The sequence below is a fragment of the Miscanthus floridulus genome, chromosome 16 (genome assembly GCF_019320115.1).
Source record: "Miscanthus floridulus cultivar M001 chromosome 16, ASM1932011v1, whole genome shotgun sequence".
NCBI lineage: Eukaryota > Viridiplantae > Streptophyta > Magnoliopsida > Poales > Poaceae > Miscanthus > Miscanthus floridulus.
The window spans coordinates 42,251,182-42,271,211 of record NC_089595.1 but is presented as its reverse complement, the minus strand read 5'-3'; the positions used below and the strand labels follow the sequence as shown (position 1 = coordinate 42,271,211).

At 41.2% G+C, this 20,030-nt stretch overlaps 1 protein-coding gene and 1 long non-coding RNA gene across 2 annotated transcripts; one reads left to right on the top strand and one right to left on the bottom strand.

Moving 5' to 3' along the window:
- Nucleotides 1-1,109: 1,109 nt before the first annotated feature.
- LOC136514169 (protein RALF-like 33) lies at nt 1,110-1,990 on the top strand. Its single transcript, XM_066508166.1, has one exon. It carries the CDS (start codon nt 1,198-1,200, stop codon nt 1,582-1,584), a length of 387 nt encoding a protein of 128 aa, XP_066364263.1. The 5' UTR covers nt 1,110-1,197; the 3' UTR covers nt 1,585-1,990.
- A 156-nt stretch (nt 1,991-2,146) lies between these two features.
- On the bottom strand, nt 2,147-5,463 carry LOC136514192 (uncharacterized). Its single transcript, XR_010773562.1, has 3 exons — nt 5,342-5,463; nt 5,002-5,055; nt 2,147-3,905 (listed from the first exon to the last, which is right to left on the bottom strand). It is a non-coding gene; the product is annotated as an uncharacterized lncRNA (long non-coding RNA).
- Nucleotides 5,464-20,030: the final 14,567 nt, after the last annotated feature.

Below are 20,030 nucleotides of genomic sequence, written 5' to 3'. Positions count from 1 at the left end.
ATATGTTGAAAGATATGTTAGCCCCATGATCTTATTATTGTATTATGGCCTGCATGATTCTGCCTCATGCCCCACTGATATTAGTAATGAGTTAGGGTCGTCGAGTCTATTGTTATTTATACGGCCTGCATGATTCTGCCTCATGCCCCACTGGTCATGATGATAGATGAGATCTAACATGTTTATTAGATTTATCTTTATTAAACGGTTAAGTAGTGTTGAATTGTTTTTTTATATAAAAAGGGGTTCGGTTAATTATAATCATTGGCTCAGCACAAACCGATCATTGTTGACATCTTATTACCATTGATTAATATTTGTTCGATTAATGATATTTATCCTAATGATAACCGATTCTTCTTACACAACCCCATGAGCTCTAATTGATTCATTCTCATGAATATACTGGAATTGACTATTTAGTCGATCTCCTTTCATATCGGCTCTCATAGCCGCACATTCGGGACTGTCTGGCAACATCGGCAAGTTCCGCCCTTAATTACTGATGAACTTTCTCTCTTTGTTAATTACAGGGTCAAATTGACTGGCACGTCTCGGGAGGATCGTGCAGGATCGACCATCCCTGCGCTGAAGCTAGGTGGATCTGCTCCATCGAACGGACCCTTCTGGCTTGCTGCGTATGTCCTCGGCACGGGACAAAAATTCTGTGTCGACACAACCTTTTTTCATGAAGTCCATTTCACCCCCCTAAGCTATCAACATAATTTGATTTATCTCTCTCTCACCACATCATAGGCAAAAACTGCTCAAAGAGCAAAATCGGAAGGTTTCAAAACACGAACCAATTTTTCAATCTTGCATGGAAGGTGAATCGGACTTGATGGATCAAGTGCATTTTCCCTGGAGGAATACTAGCCCTCCATGGATCATTGAAGATTTTACCGATGAGCAGTTCAGATGGGCCGGCCCAACTACGTTCAATGGCTGAGGATTCGGCCGAGCCGAGCCAAACATGAAACTGATCCGAAAGACTGGACCGCCGCATCTGCGAGATACGACGCGCGGACGGCCTCGTTTCTCTCCCGTGCAGCAAGCCTCAGCCTCTCACTCCCATCGTCCTGCACCTAGAAAGCCAGGGCCACCAAGGGCTGTGGCGTGCCATTCCATCCGCCCACGCACTCCAGCAATCCTTAACGCAACAGCAAGAACAACAAACACATCGCCTTACGTTCGTGCATGCGATTCATGGGTCGCCTCGGCACCGCGACGCTCGTGGCCCTCGCGGCCTGCCTCCTCTACTGGGCGGCGTCCGCCGGCGCCGGGCCGACGACTACGGACCTCGGGGCGGTGCGGGCGGTGCCGTGCGACGGGACGCTGGGGCAGTGCGCGGTGGCGAGCGACGAGGAGCAGGAGGTGGGCGGCGGCGACGCGCTCCTGCGGCGGGCGCTGGCTGCGCGGAAGCCGACCAACCGGTACATCAGCTACGCGGCGCTGCGCGCGGACCAGGTGCCGTGCAACCAGCGCGGCCGCTCCTACTACAGCAACTGCGCGTCGCAGCAGGCCGCCAACCCCTACCGCCGCGGCTGCTCCGCCATCACCCGTTGCGCACGCAACACCAACTGATCCATCCTATTATATTCCTAGCTACGTAATTCCCATCCATGACGGTTGACGGCATGACCACATGAGTTGAGGATTATATATATTTTTGCATGCATCGGACTATCGAAGACATCCAGCGACGCACATGCAGATCGATCCATTGACGTGCTGGTCCATCTATCCAAGGGGCCGGTGGAGGAACACACAGGGGACATATCCAAGTGTTGTTTCGATTCACATGCATGCATGACCTTATTATGTGTTAATTTATTCTTCTTGTGAAGAATGATCATCGTCTACGTACGTACCTTAAGTAGTAATAGTTCCATTGGTTTGATTTCTGATGGGTTTTATTATATTGGGGTTTTGTTCTTATGACCGGTTGTACTGAAATAAGTGGATTCCAGAAAGGAGTCTGATTAGCGTCTGACTAACACACACACACACACACACACACACACACACACACACACACACACACACACACACACACACACACATATATATATATATATATATATATATATATATATATATATGTGTGTGTGTGTGTGTGTGTAGAGTTATTACTCCATTTACAATAATTTTATATACTAATTTACGATAATGTCAATACATATTTATGATAGTTGGGTTACTATAATACATGTGGATATTTATCATAACATTATAGTAAACCACTTAATAAGGAGTTACTATAATTTCGTAAATTAACATAGTAATTATCGTAACTCAAAGTGACTACAGAATAAGTTATTTTATAGCCAGCTACAGAGTAGTAGTTCTATATATATATATATGTATGTATGTGTTTGAAGGTACTGTGCTCGTGCATATGCATCTCCTTTAATTTTGTTTTAAGGCAATTTTTGTCGTGGGATCCTAGAGATACGTATAATTAGCCAGTTCACACCGTCACATGAAGAATTTGTCTAGTACCGTTATAAATTTATGGTTCTTTGCTAGTGGACATCGCACTGATTATTTTATCCGTTTCTTCGTTTTGGGGAGAGAGAAGGCGGAGGAAATGTTTTGCTCGTCTTCAACCTCTGGCCGGCGGCGACCATGACTGGAGCTGCAGGAGCTAGGAAGCGCAGTGACGGCTGCCGACGAGCTGGGCCTGGTCCTGGAGAGGGCGCAGGCCGAGCAGGCCCAGGCACGGCAGCAGGGGAGCTCGCCAGAGCTTCGCCTCGAGGAGCTGTGGCGCGTTGCCAGCAGACGGCCACGACGATGGCGGAGCTCGGCAGCGCCAGGTCTAGTCTCTCTCGAGAGAGCGTGGCCGCCGCTAACCACACGAGGCTGCTAGCTGCTCTCCCCGCTGCCCCGGCTACCTCCACGCCGGAGCCTAATGCCGAGCAACGCCAAGAGCTGCTACTGTTCGTTGCCCTCTGCTCCTCTCCTTTTCTCTGCTCGGAAGAACAGCGCGTACGCCGTGGAAGAAGCCGCCAAGGCGCCAAGGACGGCTGATTCGCTAGAACGTCGCGCCCGAGGCTGGCTCCGCATTGGAACAGAGCGTCGCCGGCATCAGGGCCGTCGACAGCGCGCCACCTCTCTGTTCCCTATGTCCCCCTTGCTGCTCGTGGGGAAGACAACGGTAGTATGGACATTTTTAGTACCTACTCTCTAAAAGTAAAAATCAAATAAAATAATCTGCACGATGTCCACTGTCAAAGACCCACAAATTTATAATGGTAGTAAAGTCTCAGTCTGACAGTGTGAACTGGCCTATACGTTTCTCGAGTGTCCCACGGCAAATTTGTCTTCATTTAACATACAATATTATACGTTACTACTCGTGTGTGTATATATATATATATATTCCACTTTAATTTGGTCCTAATTATTCTTTCCTATATCCTCTTTTTTCTTTGGGACTGTGTTGCTGGACTCGATCTGTATTAGCTTTGGCCTATGCATGTGTCGCATTGAACTATGCCACAGCCCACAATACCATAGTGCTACTGATGAGCCAGGAGGTACAAGCATACTCGTTTATTTAGAGCATTCACATATGTTGGCAAAGCGTCAAATTAAGCTAACAATAAAGTAGGGGTAATAATAAGCTACTCTGCCCGTTCGAAATTATAAAATATTTTAGTTTTTTCTAGATATGCTGCTTTTTTTATGTAATAATACATAACAAGAGCAATGTATCTAAAAAAAACCAAAATATCATGTGATTTGAAATGGAACGAGTAGAATCATGCAAGCATATATAAGCGACAAGCCTGAAGGGGCACGCAGACCACTTGTTGCAGGTTGCAGCCGTGCGTGGTCAACCACTTGCGCTCGCCGTCGTCGTGCTCGTAGGCGAGACCTCCGCCGCCGCCTTCTCCAAGTGGCTGCATCCATCCATGATATATATATATATATATATATATATATATATATATATATATATATATATATATATATATATATATATATATATATATATATATATATATATATATATATATATATATCCATATTCAATAAATTGATCATGTGACAACATTGTAATTCAATATTTGATTCATGTGGAAATTGCTCATCAAAGCTCAGCCCCTCCGGGTTTACAAACAATTGATATTTTGGACAACGTACGACATGCCCCAAAACATATCTTTCACAACTACTTTCTATTAATATCCTACACATTTATCTTTTATGAAGAATGTACTTTTCAATAGGGTGAAAAATTGGCCATCTATCCATGTCTGATGCCAGTTGCCAGATCCAAATTACAATACTAAAAGTTGAATTTCTCATGAAAATATGAGATGGTTTTTATTCGAGTATCTTATTGCATCATGTCCAGGGCTATTTTTGGGCCTCATATCAGATTTTTGGATAATTAGATGAACCAACCAAATTCTAAACACTTCAAAATTAAGTAAAAACTCCAATTTAAGATTTTACTATCACTAGAAAATTTAAAATAAGTGCAAACATTTAATTTTAAAATTATAACTTCACTAAAATATTCTAAAATTTGAAAATAAATGTAGTTTTAATAAAAATAAAGCTTAAAAACATTCTAGTAGTGTCCAAATAAATATAAAATTAAGGTTATAATTAAACAAAATTTAACAAGTCCAAAATAAACCTAAAATTTAACTTCATGAAAAATTAAATTACTACAATTGCATAGATGGTCATTTCAGGTTGAAATTTAGGGGTATTTTAGATTATCTTTCATAATAAGGGCATAAGTCAGTAATTTAGAAGCAGATTTAGAGATTAGTTTATGTTATTTTTCATAATGTAAAAGGTCGGTGATGTTCATATTTTCGAGAGAATTTTTAGGATTTATGTTTTTTTTAGTGTGTCTCATGAGTATTAATGTGATATGTTTTATTGGGGTCTCCAATTAATAACAGTAAGTCCTGTGTGAACTCTAAAGGCATACTGATGAGGTTTTCCAAGAGGTGGCAGGGGCAACGGCCGGGCAAGTACCTCTTCTCGGCGTCTACATATATGACGACGCCATAGCTGCTCCTTTTCTTCCTGCTGCATGGTAGTAATTCAAGGAGCACAAAAGTTAGTACTTGTAGACACATGGACGTGTATGCGCTGAACATCATATATTGGTATATATAGATACTTGAACAAAGAGACATAATCCAAGCTTCAATTGTTGAGTACTGGTATTCCTTCAGTTATAATCAGCCAACTTGCAGCTGTTATCCAATGTTAAATCAAAACTTTGAAGTACAGCGTTAAACGTAGAGCCAAACTAAACTCAGTGAGGGAGAGGGGTAGCAACGGGCAACGGCAGATCGATCAGATCACTTACACACACTTGCTCTTGTCACTGCAGTTGCAGTTGCCACACTTTTCCAACATGGTGACTATAGCGTGGAATGGGCCGGGTGGCTTCTTGAGCTTCAGAATGCAGTTCAAATTGCACGATCTGGGCGGCGGTGTGTGCGCCGCGCCGGTACGGTATTTATACTGGCGGGGAGTCCAGGCACGCGTGGTGGGCAATGCAATGCTCGCAGATAATTGCTGGCTAGTTTTCCAAAAACAAAAAAAAGTTGCTGGTTGCTGCCACATGCTGACAGACACGCCCTCCTCGACCGCTACAGCTAGCTTAGCTTCATCCGGAAGACCGGAGCGAACCTCTCTCCAAGTCTCGGTGGATGGCTTCTTCTGGAGGAGCTCGATCAGGATCCATGCACCGAGCTTTAACAGCTTTTGGACCGCTCGGTTTGGACAGTTATAGGCCTCGATCCGATCCGGCGATGCAGCCTAGTTCGAACCTGGTGGATGTGTGACTGACAGTAGTTTGAGTGATATCTGCATTTGCAACTCTTTCAAGCATATGTTTGATCGGTCAGTGAAGCGGGAAGGATGACTACCCTAGTTTATTTCTGTGTTTTGTTTTCTTTTGCAGGAAAGATTTTCAGCAAAATATTGAGTGTATATGTGTTCCAGCTAAACCACAGGTAGTTTGGGCGTTCGTCGAAGCAAAAGCCTACAGTTTTAGTTTTACTGTGCCGTATATATAGGCTCTAGCAGATTTGTTCTTGCATAGGTACTTATTACTTGAGGAAACTAAGGTTCGCCATTTCCAGATCAAAAGAATGTAAACTGCCAAAATATATATGATTTCTGTACAAATTGTGGCCGTAGGTGTCGCGAGTAACCGGCTTTTGATCGACCTTATCACCTTAATTTGGATGCTTATCTAGATGTTTACACTCCTGTCGTTCCCGTAGAGCGCGAGTAGTCACCGTCGCCGGTTGTTGTGAGGATCGACCTTATCTCACAAGATTCCTAGTTTGGAGCTGAACGCAAAGGTTACATATACACTACTGGAATCTCGCATTTTTCTGTATGTGCGAAAACACACAGAAAAATGCGAATACCATCAGAAAAATATTTTTCTGACGGTGTAACCTCAGAAAAATACCCACAAAAATATAATAACAGAAAAATCAAAATTTTCTGTGGGTTCACCATCAGAAATAATTTTTCTGTGGGTGTTACACGCACAGAAAAATTACGTTCGCCCAGATTAAAACTAATTTTTCTGTGTGTTAATCCACACAGAAAAAGAAATAAACACACAGAAAAACACATGTTTTTTTTTCTGTCGGTCTAAGTGAACTCACAGAAAAATTGATTTCGCCCCGATTAAAAAAAATATTTCTATATAGCCAGCCTCACAGGAAAAAGGAGTTAAACACACAAAAAAATTATTTTAAAACAGTAGCAACAACATATTAAAATATATATTTTCCATACAGTAATTTCTGTGCATGACCAACAAGGTTTCATTCAAATAATACACAAATCAGTAGTTCTACAACAATGCATGTAATGTTGTCGTTGTTCCCACGCCTGAAGGCGATCTCCCTAAGCTTCCGGGCTGCAGCCTCAGGGCTATCCTCGTCCTTCACAAATGCAACAGCATGCTGGAACAACCATATGCACCAATCAGCACAAACAAGGAAAGAAACAGTGAGTGAAGCTTCTGCTGACTTAGTTTTGTTATATGTGCACAAGAAAAAATTGTGTCAAGGAAAACATCAATGCATGTCTACACGACTAGAGAAAGTACTGTGATCCACACATCCATGATTTTTTCTTTTCTAAAATACAAACACATGCCAGGAGCTTATGCCAGGTATGCATGCATTTTCGTGAGCATTTAATGGTTGAATAAGCAATAACCAGTGGAGGCACCACTATCAATTTGTCCCTAGATCAGTAAATCTTTTCCACGTAAGCTTACTAATCAGTTTCAAGAAAACTTTCTAGCTAGCAAAATCCAATATGAATGTCATTGATCGCTGATAACTTCAGGCTTCATTTTTTTACAATAATTTTGCAAACGAACATACTCCCAATCCAAGCTAAAGATAAATTGGATGTGTTCAAACTAAAGCATTAATATTTATCAGCGAACATACTCCCAATGCGTACATTAGGGGAACTAAAACATGCAACCCTATCAAAGGTACCTTTATCAAATTATCTGAAAATTTGTGGTTCTCATCAAGGCAGATGTTCAATCTATGATTAGCTTCTAGGTATTCTTTCTCCTTTGCTGTCCAAATTGATCTTTCAGATTCCATGTCCAAAAGGGCATCAGTAAGTTGCTGCATTCATTTTAGAAAATGAAATTATTTCACATAACATATAAATGGATAAAAGTATAGAGTTTTACCATTCCCAAATCGTCCTTTTCAGCAATTGAAGTGACTAGGGCTTCTTGTAAAGAAGAAATTTCCGCATCCATATCAAAAGCATAACATGGATATTACTCAAAAGAAATAACGCAGATACGTGTACCAAATTTGGTATATGGCATACTAACCTCATTTGGCACCACATCCCAGAGCCCATCACTAGCCAAAATAAGAAACTCCACATCACCGTCTATTTCTAGATCCTGACAAGAAATTTCCAAGTAAGTACAGTGCCTTGTGATTAAGTGCATTAATGTCGTCAACCAAGTAAGATGTAATTGAATTTCAACCAAGTAGACATAAACTGTAATAACTTTGGCAGAAAGATACACCCGCATTAAACCAAGTACCCAACGAGCCCAGCAATTGTTATGATCAATTTGACTTACCAGACCATTAGAGAGCAGTATGTCAAAAGCACAAGAACTACATATATTTCACCTGGAGCAAAATAACAAGAGCAAAAGAACTCGAGAAATGGCTCAGATTTACCCATTAGAGAGCAGTATGTCAAAAGCACTTGGAACTTAATTTAATTCTCTCTCTCTAATGGGAATTGAACCGGCCACAGAACTGGTTGCTTGTACTGGTACAAGCCATCCTAGTTAAGCAGCAAACAAAACAAAATATCCCAAGTACCAGCTCATAAGGTGCTAAAGTGTAGAAGTTCTCTAATGGAAACTTGATTCATCATAGCCACTCAAGAGTAGTACAAAACAAAAAAAGTCACAAGGCATAGTTAGGGAAGGGGAGAGCGGCGCGGCACGAGACTGGGGTTTCATATCATCTCAGCTCCGTAAATATCACATATCAAAATGATTGATTAGGTTGATATATACTAGTAACTTCCACGGGCGTCACCAATCTGACCATCCAAAGGTGCTAGATTTTTTATCATAAGAATAACAAGATCCTGCAGCTACATCTATAGGACAACTACTACTAACGCAGTGGAGCAAGGCAAGCATTACCATAGAGGCATATGCTGACATAATAGTTCTGATAGGCAAAGCAACAATTGGAAAAAGAAAGACATGCTACATATGCATCCACAAACTGTGAACCCCAACCACTGCAGATGATGTTTGATTTTGCCTATAAAAAGAGCAAAGCATATCAATCCACACAGATGATGACAGATTAACTTGTAGTGAGCAAACATTTGCAAATTTTGTTCAGTTAATTTACCATCAAGGATATGTTATACTGAAAGTCCAAGTACCGGATAACAATTTGAACATGTTTTTTTTCTCAACTTGATTGAACAAAAACAACCAGATATCATACTACTAAAACACTAGGAACAATTAGGAAATTCTCAAGCAGCACGGAAGCAAAGCAGCAAAGCATGAATTAAATTACTCGCTAGTTATACAGCTAACAGAAGCTCTAATAAAAAAATAAAAAAAGGCACGCCGACACCACGATCGCACCACCAGCACCGCCGCCGCTCTCGGCTAGGGGGCTGCAGCTCTCCCCTGGCCCACGCAGCCGTCCCCACCGCCGCCTGGGGTGCGCCGCCACCGGGCCCCCTCCTTGGATCTCGCCGTTGGGGGAGGGAGGGAGGGAGGGGGCGGCACCGGCTGCCGGATATGGCCGGTGGGGAGCGGGAGGGGAGGGGCTGCGCCGGGGAAGAAGGTAGGGGAGGGGGAGAGGGAGGGGGCGGCACCGGCCGCGCCGGATCTTGCCGGTGGGGAGCGGGAGGGGAGGGGCCACGCCGGGGAAGAAGGTAGGGGAGGGGGGAGACGGAGGGGGTGGCACCGGCCGTGCCGGATCTCGCCGGTGGGGAGCGGGAGGGGAGGGGCCGCGCCGGGGAAGAAGGTAGGGGGGGGGGGGGGGGGAGGGGGCAGCACTGGCCGCCGGATCTCGCCGGTGCGGAGCGGGAGGGGAGGGGCCGCGCTAGGGAACGCCAGCCGCGCCGGATCTCTGGAAGAAGGTAGGGGGGAGAGGGAGGGGGCGGCACCGGCCGCGCCGAGGAAGAAGGGGAGGGAGGGGGCGAAGGATGGGCGGGTGCGGGTTCGGGAGGAGCGGAGGGGAGTGTGGGGGGCTGGGGAGGGGAGGGAAGGGTGCGGCGGGGAAGAAGAAGGGGAGGGAGGGGAGCGTGCGTGCGTGAGGAGCCGAGCGAGTCTACGACGGGTTAGGGTTAGGAAATCTTGGTTTTTTTTCCGTGCGTGTGTACGTTTTTTCTGTGTGTTTTAAAATACCGACAGAATAATAACATTTTTTCTGTGCGTGCATATCTTTTTTTCTGTGCGTTTTTAAAGAACCGACAGAATAAGTTTCATTTTTCTGTGAGTGCTGATTTTTTCCGTGTGTGTATTGTCATGCACAGAAAAATCATACAATTATTCTGTGGGTTTTCGTATTTTTCTGTGGGGATATTTTGAAAATTTTCTATGCGTACCAAAACAAACGCACAGAAAAATTTATCACCCACAGAACAATTCGAGTTTCCAGTAGTGATAGTTACATACGCTTTGCTGTTTCTCTACCTCCTATCGGTTTTATTATACGTTGTTCCGACCAAAATTGTCATCATGAGTTGAACACCCCGGCTAGAGAGGGAGAAGTGGCAGAGCGTGGGGACTATATAAGCAGGGGCCAAATTGTTCAATAAGATCATAGTCGAAATGCATCATATTGTGCAAATTGTGTTTTATATATTGTCCTTTAGTTTTTCTCGGCTGTATTGCATCCACAAATTCATTCATCACTGATATATAACTCACTTTGACGGCACTAACTTCCCCTATTACAAAGCTAGAATGGCTTGTCACCTTGAGGCGGTAGATTTGGGTGTTTGGAGAGTCACTCATGATGGAATGAAATCCATTAAGAATCCCAATAAATCCACAAAGAGTGAAGAAAAAGAAATTCATTTCAATGCTAGAACTAAAGATTGCTTGTTTGAATCTTTTAGCATGGATGTGTTTAACCAAGTGTTCACTTTAAATATGGCACATGAAATTTGGTTAAAACTCCAAGAGCTCCATGACGACACAACTAATGTCCATGAGCAAAAACATTGTCTAGCTAAACAAAATTATTATTCCTTTAAAATAAATGATGTTGAGCTTGTTCGTGATATGTATTCTTGTTTGAATCTAATTATCAATGAGCTCCATTCAATAGGATTAACAAAGCTAGATGATGCGGACATCATGAGGAAGATCATCTCCGTGCTACCACAAAAGAAATATGCAAACATCATCACCATCCTTCACAACATGGAGGACTTGAGCACTACGACCCCGGCCATAGTCATTGGCAAGATAGTGGCATTTGAAATGTCACACAAGATGGGTCAAGAAGAAGTATCTTCAGCAAGCAAAGGCAAAGCTCTCGCATGTAGTGAGAAAAACAAGATGAAGGGCAAGCAAGTTGATACAAGCTCATGCTCAAGCTCCTCAAGTGAGGATGAAGAAGAAGATGAGGATGAGGATGATGATTCAAGTGATGATGATCAATCTTCCTCCTCCACCTTCGACCTTGATGAAGAATCAATCAAACTTATCAAGAAGGTGGAGAAGATAATCCAAATGCTCAATGTTAAGGGTGTGCCCATCTAAATTCAAGATTTCATCTTCACCAATCAAAGAAATGAGCAAAGAAAGAAAGGTTGCTATGGATGCGGCGAGTTGGGGCACTTCGTGAAAGTTTGTCCAAACAAGCCCACACCCAAGACAAAAAAGACGTGCAAGGACAAAGCCCTCACATCAATAAGATCATGGGACGATTCTTCAAGTGAAGAAGAAGACCATCACAAGAGGTGAGGGCACAAGCACTCATCATCAAGCACCTCACGTGTGTGCCTTATGGCACGAGGTAACAAAAAGCCTATCCTTAGTGATAGTGATAATAATAGTGATAGTGATGATGAGCTACCTTCTTATGATGAAATTGTACAAGAAAATCTTAACTTTGCTAAAGTTTGCACTAGTCAACAAAAGAAGCTTGAAAAATTAAAAGAAAAACTAGATAGCTCACATCAAGCTTATGCTACTTTGCTTGAACAATATGAAACTTTTACCAATCTTAATATGGGGCTATCTACTAAATTTGAGCAACTTGAGACTAGTGTAAACACAAATAATTGCACAATCAATGATGAGCAACTTGTAAAGAAAAATAAAAAATTAAAGGAAAAGTTAGTTAGCTCACAAGATGATTATAAAAGTTTGCTCGCTAAAATGGAAACCATGTGCAAATATTGTGATGAGTTAACTAATAAAGTTGCTAATTTTGAAGCCATCGGTACAACCCCACTGAGGCACCTAAAAAGAAAAGTTCTATCTTTGACATGACTAAAAAGGATGCCTCTACTTCTTGCAATGATTTATGTTGTGACTCACCCTTGTGCATTCAAGTTTGTGTTGAGAAAGTTGTTGTAGATACATGCACACAAGAGGATGCAATGGAGAATGAGCAACTCAAGCAAGAAGTGGCTCGCCTCACCAAGGACTTGACTCAAGTGAAAGGCAAGACGAAGCAAGCCCAACTTCATCAAGATAACACCGTTAAGGGAGTGAAGAAGCTTGATGAAGGATAAACCATGGTTTGCTACGTGTGCCACAAGGAAGGTCACAAGTCCTATGAGTGCAAGGTGAAGAATGGGGGAGGAGCTAAGAAGAAAGAGAAAACAAAAAGAAAACAAGCAAGTTCTCTAACACCTACACCAACAAGGTGGACAAAAAGGCCTCCACACCTTATCTCTTGAAGAAGAAGAAAAATGACAAGGTGGTGGCCATCAAGGTGAACAAGCAAGCCAACAATGGGGCCAAACGCATTTGGGTGCCAAAGGAGATCATTTCCAACATGAAGAGCACCAAGAAGATTTGGATCCCAAAAGAGAAGTGAGATGTCCGATGGACATTGGAGAATTTGGAGACTTGGCAAAGTATGGGTGCATTTCATGGGGTGCATCATTATGGACAAGGTTATTGCCAAGTGGGTTAGTAAACACTATGGACCCAAATTCCCCTTCCCATGTTAGGTAACTAGATTTAATTTCTTGCAATTTCAATTAGCATCTAGTTCCTTTTTATGCTTAGGTTTGCATTTGCATGCTTAAATCCTTTGTCATGCATACACTAGGTATATCTTATGGTAGGCTTGCTCGGTTTGACTCTTAACCCTTGGAGCAAACCTACGTGGTTTAAATTGTTTAGGAGCACGACCCATAGCTTGTTTTACAATTGTTCATCTAATATGTGCCAAAGTCCAAATTGTAAATAATTTCTCCCGAATATTACTTTCGAAAATGATTCTCACATTCATGTGATGTCATCTTTCAAGTGGTATTTTTTATCCTAAAATCAATGTGCATGTCTTCTACAAGTATTCCATACTTGTGTGCACAAATTTATGGGGAGATTACTCTACAAGCTGGATGCTTTGAGACTAACACCTTTTCAAGCTTATCATGTGTGTAGTAGTCTCATTGTAAGGAAAATGGAGTTCCCAGAGTTAAGCATCATACTTCAAATATTCACCACCTATTACAAGTGGTATAAATCAAATTGGTTTCCACATGTGGTATTTCTAAACCGATATCATCATGTTGATTTCACTTTGGTATTTATATGCTTTCTCCATGCATTATATAGATTAAACTCCCTTGAGCATTAATTTGCCAATTATGCATAAACTATATTCTTCATCATAAGTATGCATATATTTAGGGGGAGCTTAGTCTATGTAATGTGAGAGTCAAATTTTGTGACCTATTCCACTCTACATACAAAGGATCACAAAGTTTGACCCTCCCTTGTGCTACTAATGTCTTCCTTTTTGGTGTTTGATTCCAAAGGGGGAGAATTTGTAGGACCAAAAGCAAGCTCGATCATAATAATTTACAAGTGGTGATGGTCTAAGAAAGGGAGGATAGTGAATTATGGAGTTAGGGGGAGGCTTAAATCAATATTGCCATATGGGGACATTTGCAAGGGCAAGATAAGTTTCCAAAGATGTTTAAATGTGGTATCATTTAGCTTTACAATTGGTATTTTTAGCATCATATAACCTTGCCCTTTGCATTGCATCCTAGCAAGTAAATAGTTTTTAAAATTACAAAATTTTTATTATTTTCTTGTTTTGGTCGTGTTGTCATCAATCACTAAAAAGGAGGAGATTGTAAGAAAAATGGACCCTAGGCCCATTTACTTTGGATTTTGGTGTTTGATGACCATCACAACCAAATTGGACTAATGAATTTGCAAGTGATTGTTTTGTAATTCAAGAGGCTACTTTCTTAGTGGGGCTTATAAATAGACCCCCCAACTAGCCATTTGAGAAGAGTGGAGTTGAGGAAAATACCAAGGGTGTTAATTCACCATTTTAGTGATCTCCACTTGCATAGTGCTTAGTGATTTATTAGGTGATTAGCGTAGGTGCTTTTGCGAAGTACTTAGGTTGATTAGACCACCGCTTATGCGCTTGGTCTAGGTTTAGGCCTAGTGTTTAGTGAGGTTTGCACACCTCTTATCACTAGGTGGTTGCGCGCACCATTGTTGTACATCGGAGGGGCTTGTAGTCTTGCGAGATCACACTAACCGCGTTTGTGGTGTGGCTGCCACCATGTACCGAAGGGAACAAGGCTTGCCGCGGTTTGGCTAGAAGCTTGATAGTGAAGACGGCGGGAAGCAGTCCGAGATAGGCTTGCTAGAAGGCACACCGGAGACCCACTTACGCATGGGGAAGGCCTAGGGCTATCCACGAAGTTACCCAACCAGGAGCTTGGTCCTTGCGAGGGATTCCTTGTGAGGGGCTCCAACGAGGACTAGGGGAAACCTTGCGTGCTTCTTGATACCTCAGTAAAAATACCAGAGTGGTCGATGGGAATTTGCATATCTCTACCTTACTCTTTAGCTTCTGCATTTACATAGTTTGCATAACTCCTTTTGTGGTAGAGATAGCAACACACTAGCAAAACCATAGTTGCACATTTAGATAGTTTATCTTTTGCATATGTTTTGCTAAGGTTAGAAAAAGAGGCCATAGTTAAGAGTTAGAATTTTAAGTTGCCTAATTCACCCCCCTTAGGCATCATGGTCCCTTTCATGGACTACAAAGGACTCAATGGGAGTGTCATATCCACAATCTACCACATGACCTAGAGTGCAGAATGCATCCGCTAGTAAACAATATCTAAGCACCATGCTTACATAGTGTCAACCACTTAACTCACTCGAGTACTGAGCTAAGAGCTTTGCGAACATATGCATAAATTCATCATCAATCATAACTATATCAAGCATATAACTAGAGCAAACTAGGAACATAATAAATAGCAACATAATATTGAAGTAGCATAAAGTCATAAATACAGAGATACAATGGCTATACTAGTCTCTAGACAGCAGATCTAGAATCCCGAGCAATAGCCCACACTCTACTAGAACCTTGCTAGCTAGCCTATACTAGAAACTTGAAGAACTAGAGCTCTATTCTCTTCTCTCTAGAAACCCTAATTTCTGGTCTGATATTGACTTATGGCAGCATGGTCTGGAGGGGGGCAGGGGCTGGTTATATAGGTCGGAGCGTCCAATGTTAACCCTTGGATCAAACCGACTTAAAGAATGGCATAGATGCAACCTAGGAGGCGGTGGAGAACTGACATTCGAAGGAGGGGCTGACATGTGGGCTGGCCCCACATGTCAGCGCCTCGACCTTCGCTTCGGTGTGGTGTCTTCCTGAATCCTCTGGAACCTTGTAGAGTAGTTTTTGCCATAGATAAGCGCAATTTAATTTGATGTTTTGATCCCCATTGATGGTTTCTAAAATAACCCTACTAAAAACACAGATTCACCAAAACTCGTGGAAATTGTCAGTTTAAACCCCTAAATCTATGTTGGTGATCATTTTTACGCTTTACTTCAAGTTATATTGAAGTTTATAATGAATGATAACTACCATCAATAGTCTCTGATGATGGTGATGATGATGAGCCCAAGGAGGAGGCACATGAGGATGTTGAGCATAGCCACAATTCAGTGACCGTGGAAGATTGCTCCACCTCATGGTCAAGTAATGATGATGATGATCATACCACAAGATCACTTGACAAGATTGATGATGATGCCACAAGTGATGCCATTGATGATGCTATTCCATGCACACTTGATGGTGATGATGATGGATCATGCTCGGGCTATGAGAGTGATGTATCTACAAGCTCATCCACTACATCACATTGCTTCATGTCACAAGGTGACACCAAGGTATCTAATGCAAATGTGATTGATCTTGATTCATATGAGGAGCTTCTAGATAGATATGTTTGCATGATCAAAGCTTTAGAAAAGAGATGGATAAAATCGAGAAATTGAAAAACAAAAATTATTTTCTAAAGAACACATGTGAACAACAAAAGCATCTACTTTATGTTACTACTTGTTCACATGTGGAGATAAAATTGGCTCATGAGGAACTTAGTGTTGCTCATGATAACTTGGTACAAGACCATGCTTTTCTCACTAAAAGGTTTCTAATGAAGAAATTAAAACTAGTGAGAGTGCTTCACATGGGTCAAATGATCAATCACATAATATGGCTAACCCTTGTGATGTAGACAAGAAGCATGTATCCACCACTTGCTATGATTTATTAGCTATGTCATGTTCTTCATATTTAGATTCTTGTTCTACTTCCTTGTGTTGTGAGACTAACCTTTTGAAGCAGAACAATGAGCTCAAAAATGAAGTGAAGAAATTGAGCAACAAGTTAGAGAGGTGTTGCAACTCAAAAGTCACCTCTGAGCGCATGTTGAACAACAAAAGAAGCTATGGTGACATGAGTGGTATTGGCTTCAACAAGAGCAAGAGCAAGGGAAGAGATGGGACAAGAAAAGATATGAAAGAGAAATGAAAAGCAAGAACAAGAAAAGCTCTCTCATTTCATGTGCTTCAAATGCCATGAAGTGGGACATCTTGCAAATAGTTGCCCAATAAAGAGAAGCTCAAGTTGAAGAAAGAAGAAGAGAGGTTAAAGCATGTCAAGTGCTTTAAGTGCCGCACATGGGGTCATCTCACTTCTATGTGCTCAACCAAGCAATTGGTGAAGCAACAAGTGAAGCCTCTACCAAAGCCACAAGATGAGCAAGAAAAGACACCCTAGGTGCAAATCAAGGTCAACCATGAAGATGGTGATGATTTGGTGATGAAGAAAAAGAAAACAAGAAGGGGTGGAAGAGCAAGGCATCCAAAGCTTGATCAAGATGCCAAGATAAAGAGCAAGAATCAAGATGAGAAGAGAGATTTGGATCACATCAAGTGCTTCAAGTGTGAAGATATGGGACACTTTACCTCGAGGTGTTCTACCAAGCTTGAGAAGAAGGCTCAAGCAACTCATGAGAGGCAAGGCAATGAGAAGCACCACATGAGCAAGGAAGAGAAGGCTCAATCAAAGAGAAAGTGCTACTCATGCCGGGAAAGGGGACACATGGCACATTCATGTCCCCTAGATAATAATTCTAAGCCCATTTCAATTGATGATGATCTTGTGCTTAGAAAGGATGGAAATGGTATGTTATTGGTTGCAATTACAAAACATCCTGCTACTCATACTAAGGCAATGCCTAAGTATGTTGCTCCTAACTTGAGAGGACCCAAACTTGTTTGGGTACCATCAAAAAGTGGATGATTGTTTGTAGGTACCATGGCATTGGAGGCTTGATTCAATGGGTTTCTTATTGTTCATCATGTGTTGAATCAAGTTATGAAGCTTAGTGCACATCCAAACCCAATGCCAAGTGAAAATTGAGTGAAGTCCAAATGTGCTATCACATACAAGTGCTATTTATCAACTTGTGGTGATTTATTGGATATATTTGGTAGCTTGCAAATATTTGAGATGAAGCTTTCTATGGATGATCATGAGATAATCAAGGTATATCCCTAACTGATCTCATTCATTTGGGTGCATCTGAGTTCAATTAATTGGATATATATGCATATGTTGCTTGCTATGAGGTGTTTGAATAGATAAATGCTTAGCAATCAAATTTGAGTTGGTTTGAATGGATAAATTCATAACATAACCTTTAGTAAGTGGATTGAATGGATTTATGTCTTGTGAAAGTATTCAAACAAGTTGATTTCAGGTTTGATTCACATTTGATGAAGTATAGCTCAAGTGATTGAAATCTGTCCTATATTGCAAAATCTGAGTGATCTGTGATCTTAGCCATGTTTGAGTGATCAAATCTATTTGGATTGGCTTAAAATTTAGTATACATACTCTAGACTTATGGTATAAGATGCTTTATAAATTTCATGAGAATTGGATAAGAGATGCTTCCGTCTTGGAGTAGATGTTTTCAGCTATAGTGCAGCAGTTTTTAGCATATAGCAGTGATGAAAGAATTGAAATCTTGTAGCAATGTAGAAGTCAAATGAAGCCAAAATTTTTACAACTGCTAGATAACTTAGTGAAGCACATCTCCACCAAATTTTGTGGCACTTGGGTCTGTACATAGGGAGATATGCATTTTTCTTTGAAAGGTACAGAATCTGCCAGAAAAGTGACAATTATTGGATTGATCAAGAGTCACTTTGATTGAAAGGTTCTCAAGTGGGAAACATTTTTATAAGTGATTGAGGCACCTAAGTTTAGATTTGAGATGATCTAGAAGCATGACAAGAAAAGAGTACAAGGCCATTTGATTGTGGACTGTACTTGGCACACATTTAGTACTCAAATGGAAGATCAAGACCAAGCTCAAGATGATGATGAAGTTTAAGTTCTAATAACAATTGGAAATCATTTGGTAGAAAGAAAAGTACTTAAACAAATAGAAACAAAAGGACTTAAAAAAGGTTTTATCATTACTCATCAAGTTAAGTCCGTCACTTGGATCAATCAATCAAAGTTAATTCAAGTGAGTATCTAGAATGGTTCTTTGGAGAGAGGTCACTTCTCCCTAGTGTAGGAGCTTGCTGCCTATGTGTAGGTAAACCAAGTGTGGTACTTGGAAGGCTAATATGGAAGTGGTGATTCGAGGAATATTTAAGATGCTTAGTTGAAGCAATCAAAAGAGTTGATCAAGAAAAGCAAGCAACACCCCATGATATTTCAAGTAGTATTTTCACATTGATGCTCTCATGCAAGCATTGATCAAGAAAAGAAGCAAGCCAACCACAACAAGATAGTGCACTTGATTATTAGTGGTTTCAATTCATATGGGTGAAGAATGTACTTCATATTGATGATTGGTCTTCACCATGCTAATAATTGGACTTCACATTGCTATTGGAGTGATGAATTGGAATCTATGTGACTATCCTCTACTCCAACATAACAAAGGTATCATCATAATGTGTATGATCATTTTCATCCCTTACAAGTATGCGATTAGTGCATATAGTACATGCTTTATAGGATCATGCATGACAAATGAAAAACTTTAAACTCATAGCCTACCACTATTGCTTGAATGATTAGCTGAATCTAATGGTTGTGTATGAGTTTGTTCATGAGCTAATGAACCCAAGTACTTGATTTAATTTGGATTGCCAACAAGTGACAAGTACAACATTGGCAATATAACCCTTGTAAGAGGTGTGAAGAAGCTTGTCATTGGTTCAAACTAGACTTGGAAGCTTAGGCAAATCAATTTAGTTCAAGTCAACATTAGAAGCTCATGATAGTTACAAGAGTACAATCACAAGACAACAATGCAAATGGATATCTAGTTTGATTATTTCAAGTAGTATCTAGACTCAAACAAGAAGATTTCACAAGTGGTGTCTAGATCAATATACAAGTGATATCCTACAAGTGGTACTCATGAAGATAGCAAATGTTCAAGAAATAGTTTTCATTGACAAGTCAATCATACACATGGTATCACATCTACATGTAGTATCAATCATGGAAGAAGATGGTTCCACAAGTGATCCTCAACTTTAGGTGATCATCAAATGAAGAAAGTTCCATCACATCCAAGAGCTCAAGATTAGTGAATGACCCATGCTATGACATAGGGGAGATGCCCCACCAATTGATATCAAAGGTCAAAAGTTCCTACATGAGTGTTCTCAAGGGCTACAAGTGGTGTCATTCCAACATATGGTAGTGTCCATCAAAACTGAAGATTCAAGGCTCAACCATCTACCCTAAATGCAAGCCTTTGCATCAATGAGAAGCACACCTTTTATGGAAACTGATGACAAAGGAGGAGAGATTGTACAAAGATATGAAAGCTTTAGGAGAGATTGAGACAAAGATATTACAATTGGGGTTTTGGACATGGACAATGGACAAAGAGGGAGCAACATTGAAGAATGTGAA